This window comes from Sebastes fasciatus, chromosome 3, assembly GCF_043250625.1.
Source record: "Sebastes fasciatus isolate fSebFas1 chromosome 3, fSebFas1.pri, whole genome shotgun sequence".
NCBI classification, from domain to species: Eukaryota; Metazoa; Chordata; class Actinopteri; order Perciformes; family Sebastidae; genus Sebastes; species Sebastes fasciatus.
Window position 1 is genome coordinate 14,665,357 of NC_133797.1, and position 26,428 is coordinate 14,691,784.

Sequence of the window (26,428 nt, forward strand, 5' to 3'; positions counted from 1 at the left end):
TATACACATTTAATTAATAATTAGAAATATGCTAGCTAGTCGAGTAGGAGGCTAAATAACGCTCCAAACTCAGGCAAAATTTTGGCAAGAAAAAACTGGCCATTTTCAAAGGGGTTCCTTGACCTCTGACCTCAAGATATGTGAATGAAAATAGGTTCTATGGGTACCCACGAGTCTCCCCTTTACAGACATGCTTTATGATAATCACATGCAATTTGGAGCAAAAAACATGCAGTTTTTTGAATGCAGTATAAATGTGCTATTTTCGCCTATTCTAAAAATGTGATATTTGAATATCTCTGCATACTGGGGTCCCGAGACAGTTTTGGAATTGCATAAATTGGATACGACTGGAAATGAGCCCAATTGTATTCAGCGGGTGGGTTTTAAGGGGTTAACAATGTAAAAGCTAAAAGAATATTCAATATGGGGAACTGTAGTTATTACAGAGATTATATCTATAGATATAGTTTTAATCTCTGTATTAATAGGTTTATTCAACTCAGCAAATTATTTTTGTTTGTCAAGAAGAGTGATGGACTGATGGAGAATGAACTGATCCCATATATAATTATATATATTAATCTGATACCAGCAATGAGTCTCAGGTCTACCTTTAAGTATCTATTAATCTAAATGTACAGGATGTTGTCTTGGTCACATGATTACAATGTCATACTGATTAGTTTCACAATAAATACTAAAATTACCCTTTTAGTACATGATAAAACAGTCCAGGGCATTCTGTACGACTGTGGAAACAAATGACATTAAAAATGTAAATAAACTGTCTAAAGCTGTATTTACATGCAGCACTTTATTATAAATGTATATATATAATAGTTTATATATAATAAATTAGATATGGCACAACACCATGATAGATAGTGTTATTGTTAACAAAAATATCAGTCCCAGTGGTGATGACGTCTTTTTCTTTGCATATGTGTGTTATGTGTTATTGCATTTGTGTCTCTGACCAACTTCTTTTAACTGCGCTCAATTCATTTTTTTTTTCAACAGTAATTCTAACTAACTTTGCTTAAACAAAATGATCCATAGATAAGCTACATTATGAATTCATTCATAAATGGAACAGCTACATATAAGAAATTCCTCTAAAAATATCTTGAAGTCTCTCCTTCCCTGAATGTACAGTGACATAAATATTTTAACATAAATAATGTCAGAAATATTCAGAAATATTCTGACATCCTGTCTCTTTCCATTCATTAATTTCCCCTTAATGGGTCTTAGATCAGGGGTGCTAAAACATCTGTATTGTTAAGATGCAAAATGGGACTAGGATGCAAGTTCCCTATATTGAATATTCTTTTAGCTTTTACATAGTTAACCCCTTAAAACCCACCTGCTGAATAAAATTGGGCTCATTAGGGACCCCAGCATGCAGAAATATCCAAATACACCATTTTAAAATAGACAAAAATAACACATTTATACTCTATTAAAAAATGTTTTTGTCCCAAACTGCATGTGATTATCATAAAGTGGGCATGTCTGTAAAGGGGAGACTCGTGGGTACCCATAGAACCTATTTTCATTCACATATCTTGAGATCAGAGGTCAAGGGACCCCTTTGAAAATGGCCATGACAATTTTTCCACACCATAATGTATTTTTCAACCTCCTTTTGACCTCCTTCCCGACAAGCTATAGCATATTTCTGGTTTCATAAGATATATGATATGCTCTAAAGCAACCTGCTACAGTCTCTGAGAGACAGTAAAGTCGGTCGTGATTGCTGGTAGTCTTGTGGGTCTTTTAATTAAACAAAATAAAAAATAAAAATCACTAGAAACATCTGGCAGGCCAAATCGAACCTTACTTTGGAAGCCCTGATGTAGATAATGGGTGGATGGATGGAGGCCACAATATGGAGGTTGCCTGTAGATGTGAAGGCATGCAGGACAGTCTGTAATTGTTTTACTGATACTAGATTCAACTAATGGATTGATTTTAAATTATCATTATTAGTTTGATATAATAAAATGAAATAAACCGTATCAAAGTCATGTATAGAGTCATGCCACCAGGGGCTACACCAGACAACGTACAACAAGACAAGTCTCCATCCATTCTAGGGGCCTGTGTGAGGTTGTGCTCAGGGTGTTTCGCACTAAATGCTAAGATCTGCTCTGCCATGTTGCTATAGTAGCCCAGAACGGACAAACCAAACACTGGCTCTAGCGAGAACCTTTCACATGTTTACGTTACCTGAAGGCCACCATAGCTCCAAAGAGTATAGAAGCAAAAAGACGAAACTCTTTTGCTTTTTTGACAACAGCGGCTAAATGGCGCTGCCGTAGCTTTGCCTCCATTTTGGACTGAAAACGCCAGTGAGTCTGTGGCCAGGGATGTATAAAGGGACTTCTGTAAATCACAGGATACTTTGAGGTAAATCAACGTTATTATCTTATAATACAACCATGGGTAGTCGCTTTCAGTCCAAAATGGCGTAAGCATATAGCTTTGCTGATGGGTGCCGATGTTGCAATGGAACGAACAATTGACTTTCACTTCTTAGCAAGTTCTCCGACACACTTGGAAAGGAAGGGGTGAGCGGAGGGGTATTATTCAGTTGGTTGCAATCTGTAACCTCACCACTAGATGCCACTAAATCCTACACACTGCTCCTTTAAGAAACTATAATGTTTATTGCGTTAATTTCGCATGTCAGCTAATATTTGCTAAGTAGAGGGACTAAACACTTAGTGCAGCTGAAGCTGATGGGAATCTCATTAGTTTTGCAGGTAATTGGTTGTAAAAACAAAGTATTGGAGAAATATCTCACACATCTAAACCACATATGTGAACCTCGTGGTGGCGCTGGAGCAGAAGTCAGGGGTTTAAAAGGTCATTCGGGATCATCCTCTGGGCACCACGAGTGTCTGTACAAAATGTCATGGAAACCCGTCCCATTGCTGTTGAAAGGTTTCTGCCCATGGTGCTTTTCAGAAGTAGAACACATTCAAAAACCCCTCATCATTTAATATGAGCGGAGTTAAGCCTATTTGTCACCATATTCTTTGGCAGCTTGTCTCCTCCTCACTGGTGCTTCTCTCTTGGAAGAAAATCTGCAGCTGTCCTGCAGCTGACCCTGAGCTCTGAGGAGAGGAGTTCATTTACCCACAGCAGCCAATAAAATATCACATCAACCTCACCGGGATGACATAAACACACCTGTGCATATGTAATAAATGCTCTACATGTAAATACGGAGCTCATATTGTGTGTATTAACTGTGTTTGCTGAGCTGACAGGCAGTGATCCCAGGTTTAAAGTCACAGTGTTAACACAGACTTATCAGTGCAGCTTTATCAACTCTTCAAACAGGCCCCTTGTAAGCTCTCGAACATAAGCACATGCACACGCACACATGCCACCCACATAGAGGCCTATTCACCTGCTGTTCACAATCTCATCACTTCACTATCTCCGGCTGAAAGTTCAGTGTGATAGAAACGCCAGTATAGCGTCCATTCATGCTGATGAAGCACATAGCACTCTGGATATTTGATAGCCAACGTGCCTTCGACATAAATAACAATACTTTTGTGTTTCCTCTGCACGATTTGCCCTGAATAACTGTTATTCTTTAATAATAGGCCACAGTAAACCATTCTCCTTTCCTCCTCATGGTATTTCCTTCTTCAATACACTTGGCCTTGGAAATTAAACTTTTGCTAACCTGACAAGTTCCTTTCATTTTCTATATTCTGTTATCTATTTCTTGGAAATGTCTGTGTAATTTTGGGCCGCCACAAAAACTATTACCCTGTGAGATACAATGAGAAACACCCCCCAGAAAATATGAAAGGCGCTACAAATAGGAATGCATCTTTGTAAAGTGAATAATAATACTATAATGAAACTAATATAAAAGATTAAAAAGTAGAAAATAGTTTAAAAAAAAATCAGAATCAGAAATACTCAATTGGGGCGTTTCAGTTGCTCTTTTATAAATATATAGAAATGTAAAAAAAATAGAAATACAGGAGTATGTAACATGTTAACTTGTAAGAATATTTCTTGAAATGTAAAGTATAAATGCAGTATTAATGACAGTATTGCACAGTTGAATTAGTGCACAAATTAGTGTACAGTTGAGTTAAGTCAGTATTGTATATAGCAGCTGATGGGCCTCAATTTCTGAAATATCATATATACAAATAAAAAGTATGCCTAATGTATTAGACTTTATATTTTTCCTACATGTCAGACTGAACTACATTTTACAGATACGGATCAGGAAAGATCCAGATCACATCTCAAATGACCCACATAAAACAAAATAAGACCCACACAAAATTCACCTCAGCTGCAGGCTATTGAGTTTTTTTTTATGCTTCAGTAGGCCTACGAAACATATAGGTAACAACATAATTATAATTTGCTATAACAATGAGCTTTTTTTTGAGTAATTCAAGTCAAGTTTTACAATATTATTGTCTCAAAAGGATACATATTAATACTATAATGTGATGTCATATGCCCTACTTCACTGCTTTAGGCCAAACATATTTATTCGAGGCAGTTATATTAAACTAACAGGTCAACACACTGTTTAAAAGTATGGAAAACTAGTAACTATACTAAATGAGTTAATTAGTTTGTTTATTTGATTATTTGTTTATTTATTTTTCACAATTTCAGACTACACAACATAACAAAAAAAATAAAAATAATATACAGTGCAGAAAGAGGCAAAAAAAAACACTGGGCGTATCTGAAGCCTCCACCCAAAGACAAGATTAATATAAATACATAATATGACTAAATAATAGTGATAACAAACAATTAAATCAAGATATATATAATAACAATTAAAATACAGTAAATATATACAAAAAAAGACAAGTATGTGTGGATGTGTGTTGCGTGGAAGTGTATGGTTAGTGTTTGTGAGGAGGATATTGATTTAAATATCTATAAAGGCTTCTGGGCAATTGATACCAAACAACATTGTGAGTGGGAAAAAATAAAAAACATAAAACATAAAAAAAAAGTTTATTAATTAACTCCCTCCCTTCCAATGCATCAGTGTCTATGTGTCATGCTGAATTATAGTAAATAGGAAAGACTGGGATCTATGAACTAATACCTTGAAAAGAACCTGTATTTCTGTAATTAATAATGTTTATAAGCATAATTGGTTGATTTAGTAGTGCTTGTTCAGTTCAGTTCAGTTCAGTTCAGACAACTTTATTTATCCTCAAGTGGGCAATTCATTTGTAGCATTCCCAGTCCATACATCCATCCATACAACAGACAACTAACAATTAGTTACAGTAAGTCAAAGGAAACATATGAAAGGCATGGGGCAGTTGGAGGCACACGTTACAATAAGAACCATAAATAACAGTAATTTAAATGGGTATGGTCTGTGTTCAACAGCTTAACAGCAGAAGGGATAAAGGATTTGGAGTAATGATTTGTTCTCCTTAAGGGCACATTATAACATCGGCCTGAAAGGATCAGAGAGAATTCAGCCGAAAGAATGTGATCTGGTTGGCTGATAAATTTCTTTTGCTTTCTCAGCCACCTGTTTCTCCCAAATTGTGCCCAAGTCCTTCTGCTGAACTCAAATCTTGGAGCACACTTTGACTATACTATTTAGACTGTTCTTGTCCTTCACAGAAAACCAGTTAAACCAGCAGGTAAAAGAAAAGATTAAAAGGCTTTCAATAAAAGAATGGTAAAAGTTACATAAAACCGTATCACAGACATTAAAAGAATTTGTTTGTTGAGTGTGAAGGAGTTATAATATATATGTATATATATGTATATATATGTGACAGAAAGCATCAGTGGTGAGACTGTTATGTCAAGTTATTCACATGTGACCTGAACGCTCCACTCTGGACATCCACCCAGCACCAACAGTCAAGTCAGACAGACACCCAGCGATGGAGACCGGAGGTCTCCGTCTGCCTTCACATTAAAGGCGTCAAACTATTTGTGCTTCACTTAGTTATTAGTTTGTTAAATACATAGCAGTCATTAGCTACCGTTATCTAACTATGTTAAGCTGGCATGATTGAATCATTTGTGCTGCTTTAAGTTTATCTCCTCTTTAATATTTACTGTCTTGTGTAGCTTTTTTTCAGGGACCACTGTCCTGTACAAGCCAATGTAAAAATATTTTTTTTAAAAAACACGCAAAAAAACCCAAACTCTAAAAGAGCATTACTTAAGAAGAAACTTTAGTAATTAATAAGTGTTCTTTGGTGTGTAAGGGTATTATGGGGATTCCATGTTAAATGATGATATTTATCTGTTAGATCATGATAGATTCAGATTCATTCTTTCTATTTTGTTTTTGTTTTTGTTATTTTAACTGTCAGTTGTTATTGTTTTATTTAGTGTTATGTTAGTGTATGATGAGTAGTGTGAATATGTATTTTTGTATTGTCACCATGTAAACTATGTGGACCCCAGGAAGAAAAGCTGCTGCTATGCAAAAAGCTAATAAAGGGATCTTAATAAACAAACAAACTAACTAACTAACTTTTCTTAGTGTCCGTCTTGAGAAGACACAAGACCGGAAACCGTGTGTTTTTTTATAAACCGTGGTGGTTTTGCTTGACAGGCTGAGTCCCACCAACCCGCACCAACACAACAGCTGGGGGAGGATTTCAGACCCAGTCTCAGAAGAGCGGAGATGGTGGCAGCTCCAGGAGGAGTAGAGGAGGTTTTACTACTACGATCACCCGGATAAAGACGGAAAAACAGCCCGCTAAACTCCCGCTGGAGGTCTGTTTTTATTTAGCCCCCCAACTCCAGCAGAGAGAGAAAGGGAGGCAACCAGCAGCGGACGGAAGAGGACGCACCACAGCAGAGAGCAGAGAGAGCAGAGCAGTGTTGTGTTTGTTGGACACATGCATGCCAGCGAAAACTATCCACACCTAAAGGAATTGTTTTTTTTTTTTGTGATAATCCCACCGAGGAGATAGCAGCCAAGAGGTTTCCTTCATTGCTCTGGGTGATTTTCTACTTCTTTGCTCTGGAGGAGGAGGAAATCCAGCCTCAGCTCCAAATAACCAGAGACTCCTAACTAACTGGGTCTCCTCTCTCCAAACGCAGGAAATACGGCCTGCATGGGGAAAAAAAAAAAGTTTGGGAAGCTTTTTGGAAACGAGAAGGGGGGCCTATATCGCTGACGTTTTGCGACGTGATTTTTAAAGTAGCCTACTACTTTTGTTTAGTATTACGCGCTTGTGTTATTCCAGGTTGATGTAAAAGCATTCAACTGTTCCTGGTGTTTGTTATTGCAAGAGTTTTGATCATCACTATTTATAGACTCAGCCTGCTCAGACCGAGGCTGCTCCTCAGAGCTGGAGAGATTTTGCCAACTGCGCGCAACAAGTTGCAGACACTCCCAGCAGAGGCAAACCTATAACACCAATCTGGTATTTTTTTTGCGCTCCTTTTTTTGGATTACGCGTCTTTGAATAGCTCAAACCTCCTCCCCTACGACCACCCTGTTTGGAAGACAGAGGAGGGAATAAACGGTGGAGATCCGGAGAGGGAGTTCAGGAAAGGACGAGGCTGGATCTGTGGGAATAGGCCTGCCCTGTCAGGCCTCTTATGATCTGGATCTTTGGACTGGACTTGGACAGGACTCCCAAATAACTCAGTCTGGACTATTTATTCATGGGCCCGCTGGAATAAAGATGGAAGGAGGAGGATGTGTGGGAATAAGAAATCCTTAGACACACTGAGCCATGCATGAGAAGGGATGTATAGTGGAAGGTAAAAAACACCTTAATTACAGATCTTTTTTTTAATTAACGGAATTTGCTCACATTTTAAACATTAAGGCATTTTTTTTTTTACATAAAACATTCACATATAGGCTACAGTAAACTACTTTATGTGACAGAAAAGAGTCTTTTAAGTGAGAACTGTTCTTTTTAAAAAATATATATATATATTTCTCTGACAGTTTTGCTGCTTTATGGTGGGAAATACATACTGTCCACACATTTTTATTTCAGCACTACTAGCTGTTCATAACGACAAGATCTTTGTTGTGTGTTTCTAAGAGGGCTCTGCAAGTGTAAATGGACCATTTGTTGCAGAGATAAAGAGGGAGACAGTGTAACTTTTGCAGCCACTTGCTGTGCACAACGCCAACTGTTGACAGCCGGTAATATCTGCATCTGCTCATCATGCTATGAAGACTTGTTCTTTTTTTCTCCATGCAAACAACGTTATTTCGAAATGAAGACACATCTGGGAATTCTTCCTGACGCTGTCTGACTTACTGTAATGTCAGCAGGATCGAAAAATATTGCGCACACATAATAACACAGAGGAGGTCATTTCCAGTCATGTAAACGTCAGGAGCGACTTGATGAAGGCATCCCAAAAAAAACAAAACCCGTTGCATCACTAACGTAGTCCTTTTTCCGAGAAGGATGTTCAATTCAGGAGGCAGAAAGAAGAGTGATGACAGTGTTTTTTTACCGCAGCTGGAGAGAAAGAGCCTCTTTGGAGAAAAAAGGAGACATGTAATGTGAGTATACTGACGCAAAAACCCTGGGTCGGATCATGAGACTGCTCCAGAAACTGGTCTTGTGTGAGTGAGTGAGTGTGCAGGCTGCTGTGTGCGTAGCAAACACGTCTGTGCAGTGCTCACCATCCATGCACTGTGATTATTCCAACAAACACCTTTGCTCTCTCTCTCTGTCTGTCTGCCTGTCAGTCACTCTCTCTCTCCACATGTGCACACGCGGTACCCACGCATTGTGTCTAATATCAGAGGAGATTATTCATATTTAACACCCCATCCTCGCTTCCCTCGTCACAACCAGTCAATATGGCCACTCTGCAACATCACCGGCAGCTCCTCATGCATGGCACGGAAGTGAGCTGCGACTCCAGCGGTGATGGAGCTGTGACCGTGCGGATTAACAACAGCAGCAGCGCGCCACACGTGCGTCAACATGAGCCACTGAGGGCTGCCAGCAGCGGTGGAGGAGGACTTGGAGGCTATGGGGCTGTGAGTAGTAAAATGAACCCTAACCTCCACAAATACAGCATCTCCTCGAGCTGCAGCTCGGCAGACTCCAGACCTCACGGTGGGACCTCCACTTCCAGGGTGCACAGGAAGGCGCCCCCGCTGTTCGAGCGCTCTGCTGCTCAGTGCTGGGACCCTAAGTTCGACTCCCCCATCCTGGAAGACGCCTGCCAAGAGAGGTGCTTTCCTCAGACGCAGCGGCGCTTCCGTTATGTCCTGTTCTACCTGGCGGTGGCGGCTGTACTCTGGGGGGTGTACTTTGGGGTCAACAGTGACCGCTGCGACCCTGTGACCTTCCTGGCACCCACGGCCTCCTTTTTTGTCCTCCTAGTGCTCCTCTTTTTGTTCACCTTAACCCAGCCATACACATGGCTGTACAACCAAACCTCCTTGCTCCTGATCGCGGTCACCTTCGCCATCACCTTGGCTCCACAGATACAGACTGCTGGCTTCACCGATCTGGAGTGGGCCGGCGGTGGGAATGCCTCGTATCGCTCGCCAGACAAAGTAGCACCACCTCCGACCCCCTGCATCTCTCCTGTGGGCACCTTTTCCCTGTGCATGGAGGTTCTGTTGTTGTTATACAGCGTCCTCCACGTCCGCCTGTATGCGTCCGTGATGCTGGGGCTCCTGTATTCTATATTGTTTGAGGCATTAGAATGGCTGCCGTTGCTTCAAAGGAGTTATGAAACCACTGGATGGGGGACAGGGCGAGTGGATTCAGGTCCTGATTGGGGAGGAGACACCCTCCGCTGGCTGGGCCCAGCCAAAGCTCTGCTCCACCTGTGCGCCCACGTCATTGGCATCCACCTGTTCATCATGTCGGAGGTGCGTTCCCGCAGCACCTTCCTCAAAGTGGGCCAGGCTATCATGCATGGCAAAGACTTGGAGGTGGAGAAGGCCTTGAAGGAGCGCATGATCCACTCTGTCATGCCGCGGCGAGTTGCAGACGAGCTGATGAAACAAGGCGACGATGAGGGCGGCGGTGAGAACTCTGGCAAGCGTTATTCCTCCGGTGCCTGCTCTGCCTCAGCCGTCTCAGTGGGCGGTGGAGGAAGCGGCGGAGCTTCACAAGCCCAAAGTGCCACAAGCGCCAAGAATTACCCGTACAACAATCACAAACGCAAGAAGACCTCCATCCCCCGTGGACAGATAATCTTCCGGCCTTTCAACATGAAACGCATGGAGCCTGTCAGCATCCTCTTTGCGGACATTGTGGGTTTCACTAGAATGTCCGCCAATAAGTCAGCACCGGCCTTGGTGGGCCTCCTCAATGATCTCTTTGGACGTTTCGACCGGCTATGTGAACTAACCTGTTGTGAGAAGATCAGCACTCTGGGAGATTGCTACTACTGCGTAGCTGGCTGCCCGGAGCCCAGGCCGGACCACGCCTACTGCTGTGTAGAGATGGGCTTGGGCATGATCCAGGCCATCGAGCAGTTCTGCCAGGAGACGTGCGAGACCGTGAACATGCGCGTCGGCGTCCACACGGGCACCGTCCTCTGTGGGATCCTGGGAATGAAGCGCTTCAAGTTTGATGTGTGGTCAAACGATGTCAATCTGGCTAACTTGATGGAGCAGCTGGGCGTGGCGGGCAAGGTCCACCTGTCTGAAGCTACTGCCCGATTCCTGGATGACCATTACCAGAGGGAGGACGGGCAGGTGGCGGAGAGAGCCGGGCAGAGTGTGGTGGAGAAGCTGAAGGGTAAGTGGCTGTTCTCCTCTAACTTCCTCATGAGTTCTCTACAACTGAACATCAGTGTGCAGAAGTTAAATATTTAGCTATTGAAATTCAAGACAAAGAGAAAATCACTGGTGTTGAACACAGGTTCTACTGATTAATGGTTATTACACAAAAAAACTAAATAACACAATTTAAAGACGCCTATGAATGTATCTTAAAAGTCCATTGAACTTGTGATAAAAAACTGACCGGCGCAGCAAAAGCTAAAAATATATCATAATAATAATAATAATGAAGAAGAAGAAGATGAGGAGGACATTGCATTTGAATATAGTCACAAATATAGGGTAAAGGGTAAAGGTTGAAAACCTACATTGTCTGAACATGTGCACCTTAGCATTTGGTCATCAGGCTTGAGTGGGGTCACTGGGTGCCTCGACGGCACTAAAGTATGTTATCTGACCAGTTAGTCCTGTTGAAACGGTGTACCAACAGAAGCAGGAGATCGGGCTACAAGATTAAGAGATTAAAGCACCAGGAAGAGAGACATGTTGTGGTTTATATCAATTGGATGCCGTTCAACATTCAGTAGCAGTTAATACCAAATGGCAATTGTTTTCAGAAATTCAACCAGTATATAACTTTAATGCCATTTTGTTGCTCAAGAGACCTGTTATTCACATCTCTATAATGACCTTAACTGCCTCCTGCTATCAGTGGCGTTGTATGAATTTTGGAGCAGCACTCTACAGATTTATATTTGGAGCTCTGTATTTGAATGACAGAGGCTTGTGTCATTGAGATTAGATCCTTTAATCTGCAAATACACCAAATGGATTTGAAATCCTTGCTACAGACAAATGTTAACAACTCGCATAGTAACACTATTAATGTGGCACAGGGATGGCAGGAAGAGTATACCTTTGGCATACACAGCAGAGATGGCTCTCACGTGTTGTTGCTGTTATATTTTGATCATTCAGATGAAGTCAAACAAGATCAATTTTGCTACGCGGATTAGGATTTCTCTTGGATTAAACACAGTTTTGATCATCCATACAAAAATCTGTTTTAGTCCAATTCAAAATGTCTAAACCGAGCTGAGCTGTGCAAGGTTTGGTTCACATCTCTGACTGTGTGTGTGTGGCTTGCTGTTGTGGTAGGCCAGAATGTTTTAGCTGGAGGTTGCAGTTGATAATAGGAGGGAGGGCTGACCGGCTTTACTGTCCTGAGGCAGATATTGTACTGGATTTCAGTGGATTAAACCGGTGTTTATCATACTGTGCCCACTGCTTGTAGGATGAGAATAGTGACTAGACAGACCCCAGACAGAGGGTAAAAGATATGGAAATAAATTTGTCTTGGCTGTCTGCAACTTGTTCAACATCCACTGCTCTTATTGAGTCCACACACATACACACACACACACACACATCTCAATACTCTGTGGAGAGCGGCATCAATGGAACTAATCTCTCCAGCAGGGGATTCCTCGTGGGCCGTCTAATCTTAGGTCTCTCGCGAACAGAGACTGTCTGTTCTATTGTCAGGCCTTGTGTCAGAGTGTATTCACACTTGGCTCTAAACGGTGCCATCACTCTCTATTTCCAGACTGGCGAACAGTGACAGAGTGAGATATTGACATGCAGCTTTTGTTGAGGGAGTGAAAAGGGGAGAATGGCATCTAGTTTCCTGCTGAAACAGAGAGATCCACAGTTTCCTGCTCAGAGAAAGAGATGACCTTAACAGTTTGCTTCTCTGGCAGTGAGAAAGCGGGTTTGACACAGTTTTTTTTGGGGGGGGGATGGACACAGAGAGAAATCAACATATCACTTAATAAGTAGGAATAAATAGTCAGAATCACATACTAGTGCTTTGTGTGGAAGATAGCTAGAGAGACTGGAGAAATTGGTTGAAGGGAGTTATGGAGAATAGTTGAAATCAATGAATAGATCAGTTTTTGTCTGTGTTTATTAGGACTGTTTTTTCCTTCCCGATTCCGATACCTGAACTTACTGTATCAGCCGATACTGAGTCCCAATCCGACACCAGCATGATAAAAAAATATATTATTATTATTATGTAACAGCTGTTTACTACTGACCATTTATGGCTGTGACATGATTACTGTTTGTTAGTTGTATGGCCTGGTTCAGGTTAAACCCTTTGTAAAACATGAACAAATACATACAGAGAATGAATGCAATTGGATTTTCTTTTATTATTCAGTTTGTAGTTTGGATTTTCCACTGTGAAATATTGCCAATGGCTGACATTTTCCTCGCTCTGACTACCGCTACCGTTACACTCTCCACTAGCACCACACTGTTGTTTGCTATCGTTGCGTGACTCGCAGATACCCGACACTGAATTTTGGGCAGTATCGGACGCACTTCCGATACGGGTATCAGTATCGGAACAACTCTAGTGTTTATGATGTTAGTTTGATCATCTTGAATTTGCTGTTTGCCAGAGATTTGTCACAACCAGAATATACCTTGACTTTTATAAGACATCTTTTCCTACGTTAAAAGACGAAATTTAGGCATCATAAATCACCGTGTTTCTTTCCCTTGGCTGACACCTTCAGTACCTTTCTAGCATCTTTTATGCTGAAGTATTAGCACGAGTGATGAACTGAATGATTTGGTGTATTTCTTTAATTCCCCGTCTCTCTGTTAGCTCTTCTGTCCTTTGCTTCCCCCTCTTTCTCTGTCTCCTTTCCTTCCACATTCCACATCTCTCCCTCTGCTTTTCCTCATCCTCTCGTTGTCTTATCACATTCACTGCCTCAGTCTCTCACCTGTCACCCAGGCGTGTACATGTGGTCTGTTGTGTAACACTGCTTTATTGCTGTCAGTCTGTCTTTAGTCAAGGCTTTGCTATAGATCCCCCAGCGGGCCGAGTGATAGCGTGCTTTCAACCGTTCTCTCTCTGTTAGTCCCTAAATACCCATCACCCCACTCTCCTTTAAACAACAACAACTAAGCAAACCAAGCTCTGTTTGACCATGAATGCAACAAGTCGGTAAGACACCGTAGTTTGTCAGTAGTTGTATCAGAAATGCACTGAATCTAAGTGATATATGTAATCGATTGTGAGGGATGAAGTGGTAGCAAACAATCTCCCATCACAGTGCAGTACATGGAACGTAGACTTTGTCAAGACTATTAACCGCCAAATCTCACACATCTGCTTTATGTATTTAATGAAAAATGCAGGGATGAGTCATACCTCTGTTGACAAATGCATTAACTATGCAGGTATGCAGTGAGGATTTTGGATACTAGGCAAAAACATTTTTATGCTTCACAGTACTTCAAAGGAAGATAAGAAGTTTAGGTTAGTTAAAGTTTGATCTGTGCGAACTTCTGAAAATACACAGATACAGTGTATATTTTACATTGTGTCTTATATGCAGTTTAATAGTGTGAAGCTGCTTCACAAAATTAAAAGATTACAATGCAATTTCTATAAAATGTAAAAAGGAAAATAAAAAAATACAGTCATTAATGCAGTTTTAAAAGTTAGCAAAATCTATTGACTAGGGCTGTCAAAGTTAACGTGATAATAAGGTGTTAACGTTAAACAAATTGGTTTTAATGCCACTAATTTCTTTAACACATTAACGCAATCAAGCTTTTGGAGGTTGTAGCAGGCTCACTTTCAAAGCTAGTGAAGATATTGGTATCATATGAAACTAGAAAACCTAAGGAATCCGTTGGTACCAACCATGTCATACTAGCTTGTCGCAAAGGAGGCTAAATAACGCTCCAAACTCACGCTAAAAAAAGAGGAAAACTGTCATGGCCATTTTCTGACCTCAAGATATGTGAATGAAAATGGGTTCTATGGGTACCCACGAGTCTCCCCTTTACAGACATGCCCACTTTATGATAATCACATGCAGTTTGGGGCAAGTCATAGTCAAGTCAGCACACTGACACACTGACAGCTGTTGTTGCCTGTTGGGCTGCAGTTTGCCATGTTATGATTTGAGCATATTTTTATGCTAAATGCAGTACCTGTGAGGGTTTCTGGACAATATTTGTCATTGTTTTGTGTTGTTAATTGTTTTCCAATAATAAATATATACATACATTTGCATAAAGCAGCATATTTGCCCACTCCCATGTTGATAAGAGTATTAAATACTTCACAAATCTCCCTTTAAGGTACATTTTGAACAGATACAAAAGTAAAAGGTAAATTTAGCGATTAATCGCGATTAAATATTTTAATCGACTGACAGTCCTATTATTGACACAAGTTGGCAAAACTGGGTTCAACAATGCCCCATTGGGTTGCTGCTTTTGTCTCTTTAAAAGAAAATCCCTAAAGGGGTGTTAAAAGTCACTAAGTACACGATGACTTAGGTGATCATTGGATGGCTTTGAAACTGTTATACATGCATTTCAACAGTTTGTGTCTGCCTGTCAGTCACTCAGTAATGGACATTCACTCTCTTAGACCACCCCAGTGATCGTCACACACTTGCCTACACTTCCTTCATCCTCTCTGTTCCTTTAATCTGTGTTCATGTGTGCGTTTGTGAGTGGGTTGGTGGGTTCTTATGAGATCTTTTCATTCAAATCCCTTAGGACTTGTACGTTTCTCCCACATCTATGCATAGTATTTCTTCCCTGTCGATCTATGTTTGTCTCATGAGAATGCTGTTCTCAATTTTCAGTTTGTTTTATTGTGCATTTTTTTCACATCTTACACCCATTTATACCCAGTGAGATGCTATGATATTTACACCCTCCATTTTCCTGCTTTACCTGACTCTCGCTCTTGTCATCGGTTGCTCCCAGTCAACCCTGCTTGTGTCTCCTCCGTGCTTTCCTATCCATTCCTGCCGGAGTCCCTTTCTGTTTCTAGCACACAGTCGCACTAGTATTTCACTGCAGGTGGTGAGGACTGCAGTTTTCTGCCCTGGGTTTTTGTTTAGCTGGTCTTTATGTCCTGCCTGTATCTGCTGCGTTAATGCCTTTTTAGGCTCCCCTTGTTGAGTGTTGTAGCTTGGGGAGATGAGGTTGTGGAGTTTTCAGACACGTTTGTGTGTGTGTGTGTGTGTGTATGTGCATTAGACCATCTACATTTTTAGTTACAGTGCAGTATAACAGCATGTTGTTATATATCTGCAGACTCAAGGTTCAGACCTTGAACTGTTTTAATGGTATCATAGGTTGGCACTGGCATATTGTCAGTTTCAGTCAGTGCGAGTCTGGAGGTACTGTCTGTGTGTGTGTGAGCATATTAGTGTGTTTACATGTGTCTTTTTCTTTTTGTGCGTCTGTCTACATATACACCCATGTGTACAAACAGACACATTCTGCCGATGCAGTGTTTTGCAGTGGGAAGTCCGTGCCCTGAAGCTAGTTAGTCTGTGCTAAATCAAACATGTCACCTAAACATGCAGCAGCAAAAGGCAGGCCAGCCCCAGTGGGTCGTGGGCTTTGCCATTTTACACTCTGGGGCTTTATCCACTATTTTCTGGTAACATTTTAACCGTCTCATAGGGAAATATCTCACGTCCATACCACCTCCAGCAACATTTCTGTTGCTCTAGTTGAATAACTTTGTTGTGAAAAATGTGCTTTCCATTATAAAAGGCCATATGCTTTGTCATGGACTCGTCAATAGTTCCCTTGATTTGAAATTCCTACTCTGCAGTTTGAGGTTGGTTAAAATCCCCCTTTTCATCTTGTTTTCTCCGATGGAGTCATGGAAATGCCACATTTAGATCACCATAATACACTATTAGTAATTCACTGACCCAAGGCTGAAGTTAGTGCCAAATTCCGGGGAAATACATTCATGAGTTTGTGTGAAATTACACAATGAAGATACACAAGGCAATATAAAAAGAAGATATTTTACATGTCACTGTAGAAAAACCACAGATGTAGATAACTGAAACTTGAATAGAACAGAGACATTGTTAACGTTGATAGTAACGCTTGTGCTTTTTCGACTATGACGAGTCAAAATGTCTGCTGTTAAAAAGGCATATTCCGCACGATCTAGAGCCATGAGCAAAGTTTCTCAGCTGTTTTCAGTAGATTTTGATTTTATTACAGAGCACGGGAAGAAGGAGTTACAGCAGAGACAGACATCAGTGAGTTTGCTCTCTCTGCTGCATTATAATTGTCTCTCCTCCTCAGAACTTCCTCACCTTTCGATGATAGCGGTGCTGCATTGACAGGTCAAACAAAGTGTGTATGTGTGTGCATGTTTTATGATAAAGATAAGACACCCAGGACATAAACCAAAATGACTGATCAAAGTCTTTGTGCCTTAGATACACAGACGCACCTGTATACACACAGAGATTTATCACTGAGAGGTGAACACAGAGGGTTGAAACTAATTCAGGCCTTTTTATGTTGTCTTTGTAGAGTAAACTCCCTGTTCGTGTTTCTTCTTCCTTTACTTTTTCCCAATGTCCTTCTCCTGCACTGTCACACACACCACCTTCAGTATGTCCTCTGTTTCTTTGTATGCTAGTTCATATCTCCTCCCCTGTGTGTCTGTGTTATATGTGCGTTATGCTCTGTATAAAGTTGAGAGGAGACGATTTCCCTGAGGCCTGTAACCCAACATGGTGTTGTTTCGGCCTCGCTACTCGCTACCTCATTGGTTTTCAGCGACGCTGCCACTACAAGGTTCAAAGGTCAACTGTAATCGCTTGACTAGGTGGTCTCGCAAGCGTGTCGGTGTGTCTCTGTCTGCGTCTGGCTGTCGTCGTGTATGATAACAGAATGAAAAGAAAAATGCCGTCCAGTAACAGCAGAGCTGAACATGTGAAATCAGAGGGAAGATGGAGACCAGGCAAAAATGTACTGGTGAAGGTGAGAGGCATAAAAAGATCATACATTGTGATTGTTGCAGTGGTAATCGGCTAGATTGCTTTTTTCTTTTGTTTTAGCAACATTTTTACTACAGCATGTGTCTTTACCCTAGGTGTGACATTCATCACTGACCCCATTTACACCTGGTATTAAAATGCGTTTTGGGTGATCGGATTGCAATAAGGTGGTGCTTCACAACATGAAAGTACAGTACAGGTGTAAATGCACCCAAAACACCTTGAGGACGGAATGTGATCCGGTGATCAGAGACGCATTGTGACCACATTGAACACAAGTGTAAATGCAATTGCGTTTTCAATTCAAATACAACAACTACATGGGCGGAAATATGAAATGCTAAGGCTGTTCTGCAGCGCGTTCGCAGCACTCCTCTGGTCACTGAACCGCTGTGACCAGAGAGATCACCGCCACCGCTGTGTCTCTTCTCAGCGTCTCCGCTCCTCATCCCTCAGTAATGTACCTTAAAGTCATGTTTGCGGGCCCTCTCCCCCTTAACGGCAGCGTTTTAGGCTGATGTGTCCGCGCATTACGCACCGCCTCTCCGGCAGCATGTCAAGAAAGACCATGCGTAGTGCAGCCTCCGGAGGCTTCCTCTCAGCTCTTTCAGTGATCGGATCTTAATGTGGACACTGGAGACACATGTTAATACCAGGTGTGAATGTAATCAGGTTAAATCATATCTAGATAAAATCTGGATACGAGATGCATTTTAATGCCAGGTGTAAAGGGGGTCACAGTGGCAGGCAATTAAAGAAGACCAGAGTTCATGTTTTATCACTCACTAATCCTGTCCAAACTGGATTTCATGTGATTTTATTTATTTATTTATTTTTATTTTTTTACCTTTATTTCAGGGGAGATTCACTGAGAGCAATTCTCTCTTTTTCAGGAACGCCCTGATCACATTCACACCTGGAAGTGTTCACTTTCCCCGCCCAAATTTATGCGGGGGATTGAACCGGCAAGATTCCGGTCACTAGCTCGCTTCTCTAACCTTTAGGTCTCCATGGTGATGGTGGAAACATACTGGTAAAAAGCACTTTTGAAATTCGTCCAGCTTGACAAATTCCTCTTCACTAATACCCATGACAGCAGCAGTGTTTTGCTACCTGTGTGCCACTCAGTAAAGCAATGTCAGTACATTTAATTTAGCTCCTAACATTTGTTAAACAATATTTAGGATTCTGTGACGGCTGAGATAAACCTGTGGCACACAAGTTGGAGTTCCAGGCAGGGTATTTTTCATTCACAATGTTTTGGAAATTACCTCCTTCTACATTTGGCCATGCACACTATCATCAGACAAAGATAAATTGTAGCACACAAATTTTCTGAATAGAATCATTCAGCTGGGAAAAAATGGAGGTTTAGCAAAGTTTAAAGAGATTCAAAGATGAAAAAGCATTATCAGTGCTGTTCTGCCTGACTTTCCAGCGCTGCACACACACACACATACTGTACAGGAGTGGACTTGCAATTACTTACATAATGCCCTTCTACAAGATTATGTTAGGTACATCCTAATTCCATTATCATTAATACAATGTGTGTGTGTTCCAGAGAAAGGACGGTGTAAATCTGACACTAAATCATAATTTAACAGTGACAGCCAGTAGCCAAAGAACCAGCAGAGTATAAGGGGAGGTCAGAAGCACTGATAGCAGGAGCTTTCTACAGATAGTCTTGTCTCTCCTACTCCTCTTCTGCATCCCTCACCCTCTATCCCAATAGACCTGTAACAACGCTTTCTGGCATCCTCCCCATCTCTCTCTCTCCTAGAAGATCTGTAGTGTCAAACGGTCATTCTCTCTCCCACGCCGTTGTGTAATCAGCTTTCTTTTATTCATCCACCCCACATATTTCATGAGAAGTTTGTCATTCCTATTGCTCAAGAATGTGTTGACTCAAACGTGTTCGTGTGTTCAGTGTTGATAAGCGTGCCCAACCCTGTCCTAGCCTGATTGCATGTGTAGTGTGCAAACACATGCACTTAATCTTTAACTAGTCTCTCCCGGCAGTTTGCTGTCTATGCAATACATCCAGCTATTTTTAGAAGAAGTCTGAGTAAATTGCTGCAATGAAATAAATCCCAAATAGATGAGTCACCTGCTTGTATTGCATTTAATCTTTTTGACAGATCTGTCCAGTATATCCAGCGTGTGTCTATGTGATAGAGACCAAAGCTTGCACTAGCTTATGTTTGTTTGTGAGCCGTCATTCAATGAAGAATTACATAACAGACAAATTACATTGTCTTTACACGTGTGTGTGTGTGTGTGTGTGTTTGCCTGTATTATCTCATAACCAAATTAAGCCATGCCACTAAATTACTGGAATGTGACTTGTTACAGGTGGATGCACTCACTACCTGGTCTCATTTGCTGTTGTATTACACACAAGGTGATTTGCTATTTCTTCACTGGTGCCACCCTGCAGTAGCTTTTTTGCCCGAAACATGTAACTTAAAATCACCAGAAAATATTTCAACATTGTGTAGATATTGATAAAGCTGTCTTGCGTAATCACTCAAGTCGTGCGGAAACTCAATAAAGATGCAATGCTCTATCAGTGTGGGCCTGTTTGGGCAATATAGCTTTTAATTCATAGCGTACGTACTGTACAGAGGCCGACAAGAAATGTAGGAGGAGAGAGAAAGAGAGGGGGATGATGACATTTAACAAAGGTCTTTGGCCGGATTCGAACCACAGATGTTGTGGTTATGTGGAAAGCAGCAGCTCAGACCACCAGGCCATCGCAAGTGGCTTTTTAAGCGTTTGCAACGCTGTTACTTTGGGAAAATGTTTTCTGCCTTGTCATGCACATTGCTGGCCATAAAATGCTGGATAGCCCTGATAATCCACTTCCTGGAGACCAAGGCCTATCTGACACGCCTGTCATACTGTTACTAATTGGCCAGCTCATACAGAATGTCAGAATAGCAGGGTCATGGCTTTCTGTAAACTTCATTTTGGGTTTGCACATATGGAGCCACATAAATATCCCCCATTTACCTGCTATAGTCTGTATTTTGTGTGGAATACGTCAACGGTTTAAAATTCCACTTTTGCGACAGCTGTATGTGCCAGTGTGGCAACAGCAGCCGGTTGTCTCTACTGTCCTGTGTGTTTGTGCGTGTGTGTGTGTGCGCCAACTCAAGTATGCTGGAGTGGAGCTGTGTTAAACGGCTGTTCTGAATAATATATACAGAGTGCGGCCTCAAGCCTGTTAAAAAATCCATGAGCTTCCTTTGCACTGGTTTATATAGCTAAAGAGCTTATAAGAGAGAGAGAAAGAGAGTCAATAGCCAATGTGGGGAAAAGTAAGGATGAGATTTGGGTGATCACTAGTCTGACTCACCGGATGTAGTCTGTGGGTATAAGCCTGCCATTGGCTGCACATTTCAACCGCATTCTCCTCCCCTTCCGCTATCTCTGCTATCTATTTTGCAAGGGCACCATCGCTGCATCCTGTGCTTAGCGCCGCTTAAGACGATTGTGTTTGGTTTAAAGAAATCAACACAAGCGTTCTGTGAGTGTTTTTTCCGCTATACCAGAATGATAATGCATGTAGTTAGATTTTCTTTAGCTCTGACACAGCGCTGTGGAGACAGGTCTGGCTATGAAAGACAAGGCCATCACAAGTGAAAGTAAAAAAAAAAGCGAGACAAACACACTGAATCCTTCTTATGGTGGAGGGCGGGGTCTGAAATCAGCACCCGTCATCCGTCAAATGCTTGTAAATTGTTGACAGTGACAGATAAAATCATCAGGCCATCCGCCAATTTGGCAGACAGGGAAAACGCTGGGAATAGAGAATCGGTTCCCGTTAACAACGGGTTCTTACTTGTCCAGTTGCTTGGAATCTCATGCCTCCGTGACTATCGATTCCTCTTATTGATGCTTTCCAACAGTTACGGCGCACAATGACTCATAAGCACGCTGTATCATGTTTCAGTTTCTTTGGGACCGGAGACACGGCGGAGAGAAAAAAAGCGCTCAAGAGCATGACGCTATAAACCTGAGGGGATGAACACTACTTTTTCCCTGAGAATGCAACACTATGAACAACAAACCGTTGAAATCAACAGGAGGAGAGTTAGTAACGTTAGCTGTTAGCAGCCGTTAGCAGCAACGTCCTGATTTCCTAAATAACGGAGCTACTAACGTTAACGGAGGTGCCATTGAGTTATTATTATGAGGCGTTCAAGGGTGAAGGTAAATAACAACGTTATCATGATGTGTAAAATTACGTTTTTGGTAAGAAACTTGAATAAATCCATTTGTTTGAAGGAGATGTTTTCACAGTAATATAAAATAGATATAAGATATATTATGACCTATTTCACATCCTAACACTAGCTCTAAGCAGCTTGCTTTTAATCTAAGCAAATATTTAAATAATCATAATCATTTGAATTGTGTTTTTATGCAAATAACCACTATAGACTGTGTACAGTACCCTCCCTGCCCCGATCAAATATGAATCAATATTCTGTTACTGTAATGCCTATTTCTTGCCTCAAATGTTATCAGAAACATCTTGTAGTGTACTGTTTAGCCGTAAAATGAGAACGTTTGTGACCCGACAGCCATGTTGAGATCTGTTCAGGAAATGCAAAGCACCGCCCACCAGCCGGAGCACAGCCAATAGGAACGCTCTCTCTCTGAAATGACCTGTGATGACCTGTGAAAACAGAGCCATGAGGAGGTGCAGAAGTCTAGTTTTCTCTCAGAACACTTGAATTACAATATGCTGAAAGGTTATTATGGATTTTTTGCCCAATGATGCCAAAAATATTCTGCCGACTGAAGCTTTAACTGTTTATTCATACCTTTCCCCCCATAATGTTTGTAATGTGTGTGACTTCAATGGTAGTCGCACTCTGTAGTGATTTTATGAATTGTGCCTTGTACCTTTTTCTTTATAATCATTCATTTCATTATTATTTGAGGCTTTGGCAATATTATCCTTGCCAATAAAGCATATTAAATTAAATTGAATTAAATTAAATTAAATTACATTACATTAAATTAAATTAAATTAAATTAAATTAAATTGAACTGAATTGAAAGAGGGGAGTTATCTGTTAGGCAAAGTGCCTTACTTGCAAGGTGTGCCCTCTTTCCCATAACCTGCCTACTTCTGTCAATAATTCCCTCGGTTTCCCAGCATGGCCTTTGGTCTAGAAAGAAGTGACATGAAGGTGTTTCGTTCAGTATATGTGGGTGGAGAATGACTACCAGGGAAGAGTCAGAGCTAGAGAGTTAGTTTCTCCAATTAAGGAGGATTGCAGGGTGCACACCTAACTTACATTACTGTGTACAATATATTTTGTAATTTCATTCCATGCTGGTCTATTGAGGCAAGTGGACAGACAGAATAATAATACAGAAGTCTTTTCCATGTTGCGAGGCAGACCAGGAACGCAGTGAGACCCCGCAGATCCAAGCGGGGTGTCTGTTAAGTAGGCAGCCCTTAATGTGGCCCGGGACTCATTTTCGTATATACTGCTAAAAGAATGTGGCCATATGTGGCCCAGACCACCTCTGAATGTGGTCTGAGCGATCGGATCTCAATGCGTTCTCAATGGATGCGTTCACTTGTGATGTCCACTTGTGATCGGATCACCCAAGACGCATGTTAATGCCAGGGTTGAACAGGGCCTTAGTGGAGAAATCAGCAAGCCTCTACTTTGATGGATTTCTCCCTGAGTAAGTGTTCAATATTGTGACAGGTAATGAGCCTTTTTTTAAAGACCTGAAGCTCTTAATGTGTTGTGGTTTGCGTTTTTGTTTTAGATACCACTAACCAACAAAACAGCAATAGCACTTTTATGACCACCGTGAATGTCAGATAAAATGCTGCAAATTAGTGATGTTTTAAGCATTAAAATATATTTTTTCAAATGCAGCATTTGGCACAAAACATCAGAGCTGTCTGTCTAAAAATGTAAGTGCTGACCTTTAAAAACCTGTATCAGTCAAGTCAGTATCAAGTACTATAAACAGCATGTAAAGCGCTGTTCCCTGGTGGTCTGTGGAAAGAGAGAGTTGTGTTGCAATAGAGGGACGAACAGAAGATGGAGGGAGAGAGAGAAGAAGAAGGAGCATGTTTTCTGGTCATGACCCTTTCCCAAGGATTTCCCACAGTCTAGCTTAGGGCAGCGGGGGAGGTATGTGTGTGTGTGTGCACGCATTTATGCGAGTGGTCGACAAATCCATGGCATACAGCAGAATGAATCATACCATGCAACAACCGTATGACTCAAATGAGACCATACAATTCAAGTGTGATTGTGCACCCCTAAAAATATGTTATACGAAGAGAAGACCTCATAAGTATAACAAACCTCGCTGCATGTATGTAGCTGCAACCCGATATCACGACGAAGCGTGTAATAGACCCGCCGGTCCACCAGAGGATAGCGTGTTTAGGTTCTTTCACATTAGGGACCCGGGCCCGGATCCGAGTACACTTGTCCCCAAAGTCCAGTGGCACGGTACGGATCAATCGTACCTAATGTGAAAGCGCCCTTAGTGTTGCCTCACCTTTATGAAGGTGCAGTAGCCTACCAGCAGGGGGCAACAAAACCACTCACTGAGGTTTAGGCAGCAAAACCACTTAGGTTTAGAAAACATCATGGTTGGGCTTAAAATAAGTACGTTAACTATGTAAACGTATAAATAACGTGACAAGCGTCATTATAAAAACGTGACAAAAGTCACTAACGTAACTTGCAAAACAAAACACCAGTCTCGATCACTGATCTTCTAGTTCAAAGTTCTGTGTTTGTTGGACCCATCCACCTCCCCTCCCGCCCACCATAAGCAGTCTTTCTCCCTTTTTGTTCTACATCACTAGCTCCGAGCATTGTATATCCACATGGATGTTTTTACAATGCAGTCAGTACAGACTACATGGCGTGAAAATGTCACACCTAAAGTAAGAAGAGCGTTCTTATTACACGCTTTTGCCTTGCGCATTATCGTGTTATTCCGACGCCTTTCCGTGCGATCGCTCTGGTATTTGAATACCATGCACCTTCCAGCGTGCTTAGAGTTAACATGTGGCTCATGTGTGTGCTCATGCATGAAACAAAGTGACGTGTCAGTCGTCATTGGCTTCCCCTTTGCAGAGGGACCAAGGTTGGTCATTTCTTGCTCAAGGACTGTCCTCTGCCGCTGAGCGACAGCCTCCCCTAGAGAAACTCGGAGCCTCTGTGAAGTGAGACACTAAAATGCCTTTTAACAGTTCTGTGTGTGCGTGTGCGTGTGCGTGTGCGTGCGTTTGCCTTAGTGACGCAGTGACAGTCGGAGTGCGTCACTGTTCCTGTCAACCCACTGCACTATATGTCACACACACACACACACACACACATTTGTAGGATCTCCTGAGGGAAGAGCCATTGACACACAGATGGTGAATGATGAAAAAAGGATGTATGTATTCTTTAACCATTTCGCCTTCATTAGTCAGATGTAATGTTAGTGGAAAACAACAGGAAGAGAGGGGGGGGGGGGACGACGACTACGGTTTGGGTATCACTTTGGTTTTGTCAATCCTGATTCCAATTCTGTTTATCAAACTGTTTTTGAATCCTCGTTCCAATTCTTTTCATGTTATTTGAGCACAAAAAGAAACAGAAATACAGTATATGTATGAAGCCCAAAAAAACCCACCTTTACTTTCACTAGATTTTTGGCAGCCATAAATCTGTAAGCAGTATTGTTTCTCATTGCGCTTCAGTCTTTTGGAACTGGTTCCAGTTAGAACAAGTTCTGGATGATGTGACCAAGGTCTAGTGTTTGACCCAAACCCAGGAAGTCTGATCCACTAGGCTGCCAATAGAGGTTTTATTAAATCCCCAGAGTATGATTTAAAAAAGAGATAAATGAGTTTGAGAGAAAAAAGAAAGGGAAGAAGAAGAGGGAGCGAGCGAGGAACTCCCTGGACTAAAATGATGGCACAAAAGAAGGATGGGAGGAGGGAAGTAGGGATGGATGGATGGGAGGGAGGAATGGGAGCGTATTTGAAGGAGGATCGTGCGATCGCCTCATCCCTCGGCTCCATCAGTGTGTCCAAATATGGAGGCATCTGCTATTGCACGAGGCCTGTTCTCAAGACCCGCCACTGACCAGGGAGAAAACTGGAGGGTAGGGAAGGGAGGAGGGGTAGAAAGAAAAGAGAGATCGGTGGGAGAAGGTTTAAGTGAAAGGAAGATGGCAAAAAAATTAGAGAACATGACAGCAGAGACAAGACAGAGTAGCTAGATATAACGATAGGTAGTGAGAGGCTGTGAAAGATGTAAGGTTTGGCAACACTAAAGAGAAACAAGTTGAAGGCGAAGGTTAGAGCGGTAGTAGAAGTTGGACAGAGGGAAGGCCAAGTCTGCGAAAAGGGAAAACAAGTCGAAGTCTATTTTTAGTGCTGGAGTTGTTTATTTTCTGACTGTTCCAAGCAGCAAGATGAAAGTAAAGAATGAGAGAAAAGGTTAGATGAAGGGGAAGTTAAGCCTTAATTTGTCTTCGTCTGCTTCAGTTTTGAGGTCGACTTAAGTTGCTTTGATGCTTAATTAGTTTGAGTAAATGTTGTGTGTCTCTCTTTGTTTCCCTCGGTCTCTCATATTCACACACATTTTCACTTTTCTATGTGTGGGACTAGAGGGGAGCTGGCGACCTTTGGGTCACTAGGGATGGTTTTGATCATGTGCTTGGAAGCCGCCATGAGGTCAAAGGTCATTTGTCAGGAAGTACATAGTCCAGATTGGGACGGCCCGGTGGGGATCGTCTGAAATGTCGGCTTTAGTCTAAAACGTTCACCCAGACA

General features: G+C 41.7%; 1 protein-coding gene across 2 annotated transcripts in view; it reads left to right on the forward strand.

Moving 5' to 3' along the window:
- Nucleotides 1-7,850: 7,850 nt before the first annotated feature.
- The window catches only part of LOC141764167 (adenylate cyclase 9), a 40,658-nt gene continuing 22,080 nt past the window's right edge, over nt 7,851-26,428 (forward strand). For both annotated transcript variants that reach the window (XM_074629155.1, XM_074629156.1), the window contains exon 1: nt 7,851-10,748. In XM_074629155.1, the coding sequence (XP_074485256.1) occupies nt 8,843-10,748 (1,906 nt within the window). In that variant the 5' untranslated portion in view covers nt 7,851-8,842. The remainder of the gene's footprint in view (nt 10,749-26,428) is intronic.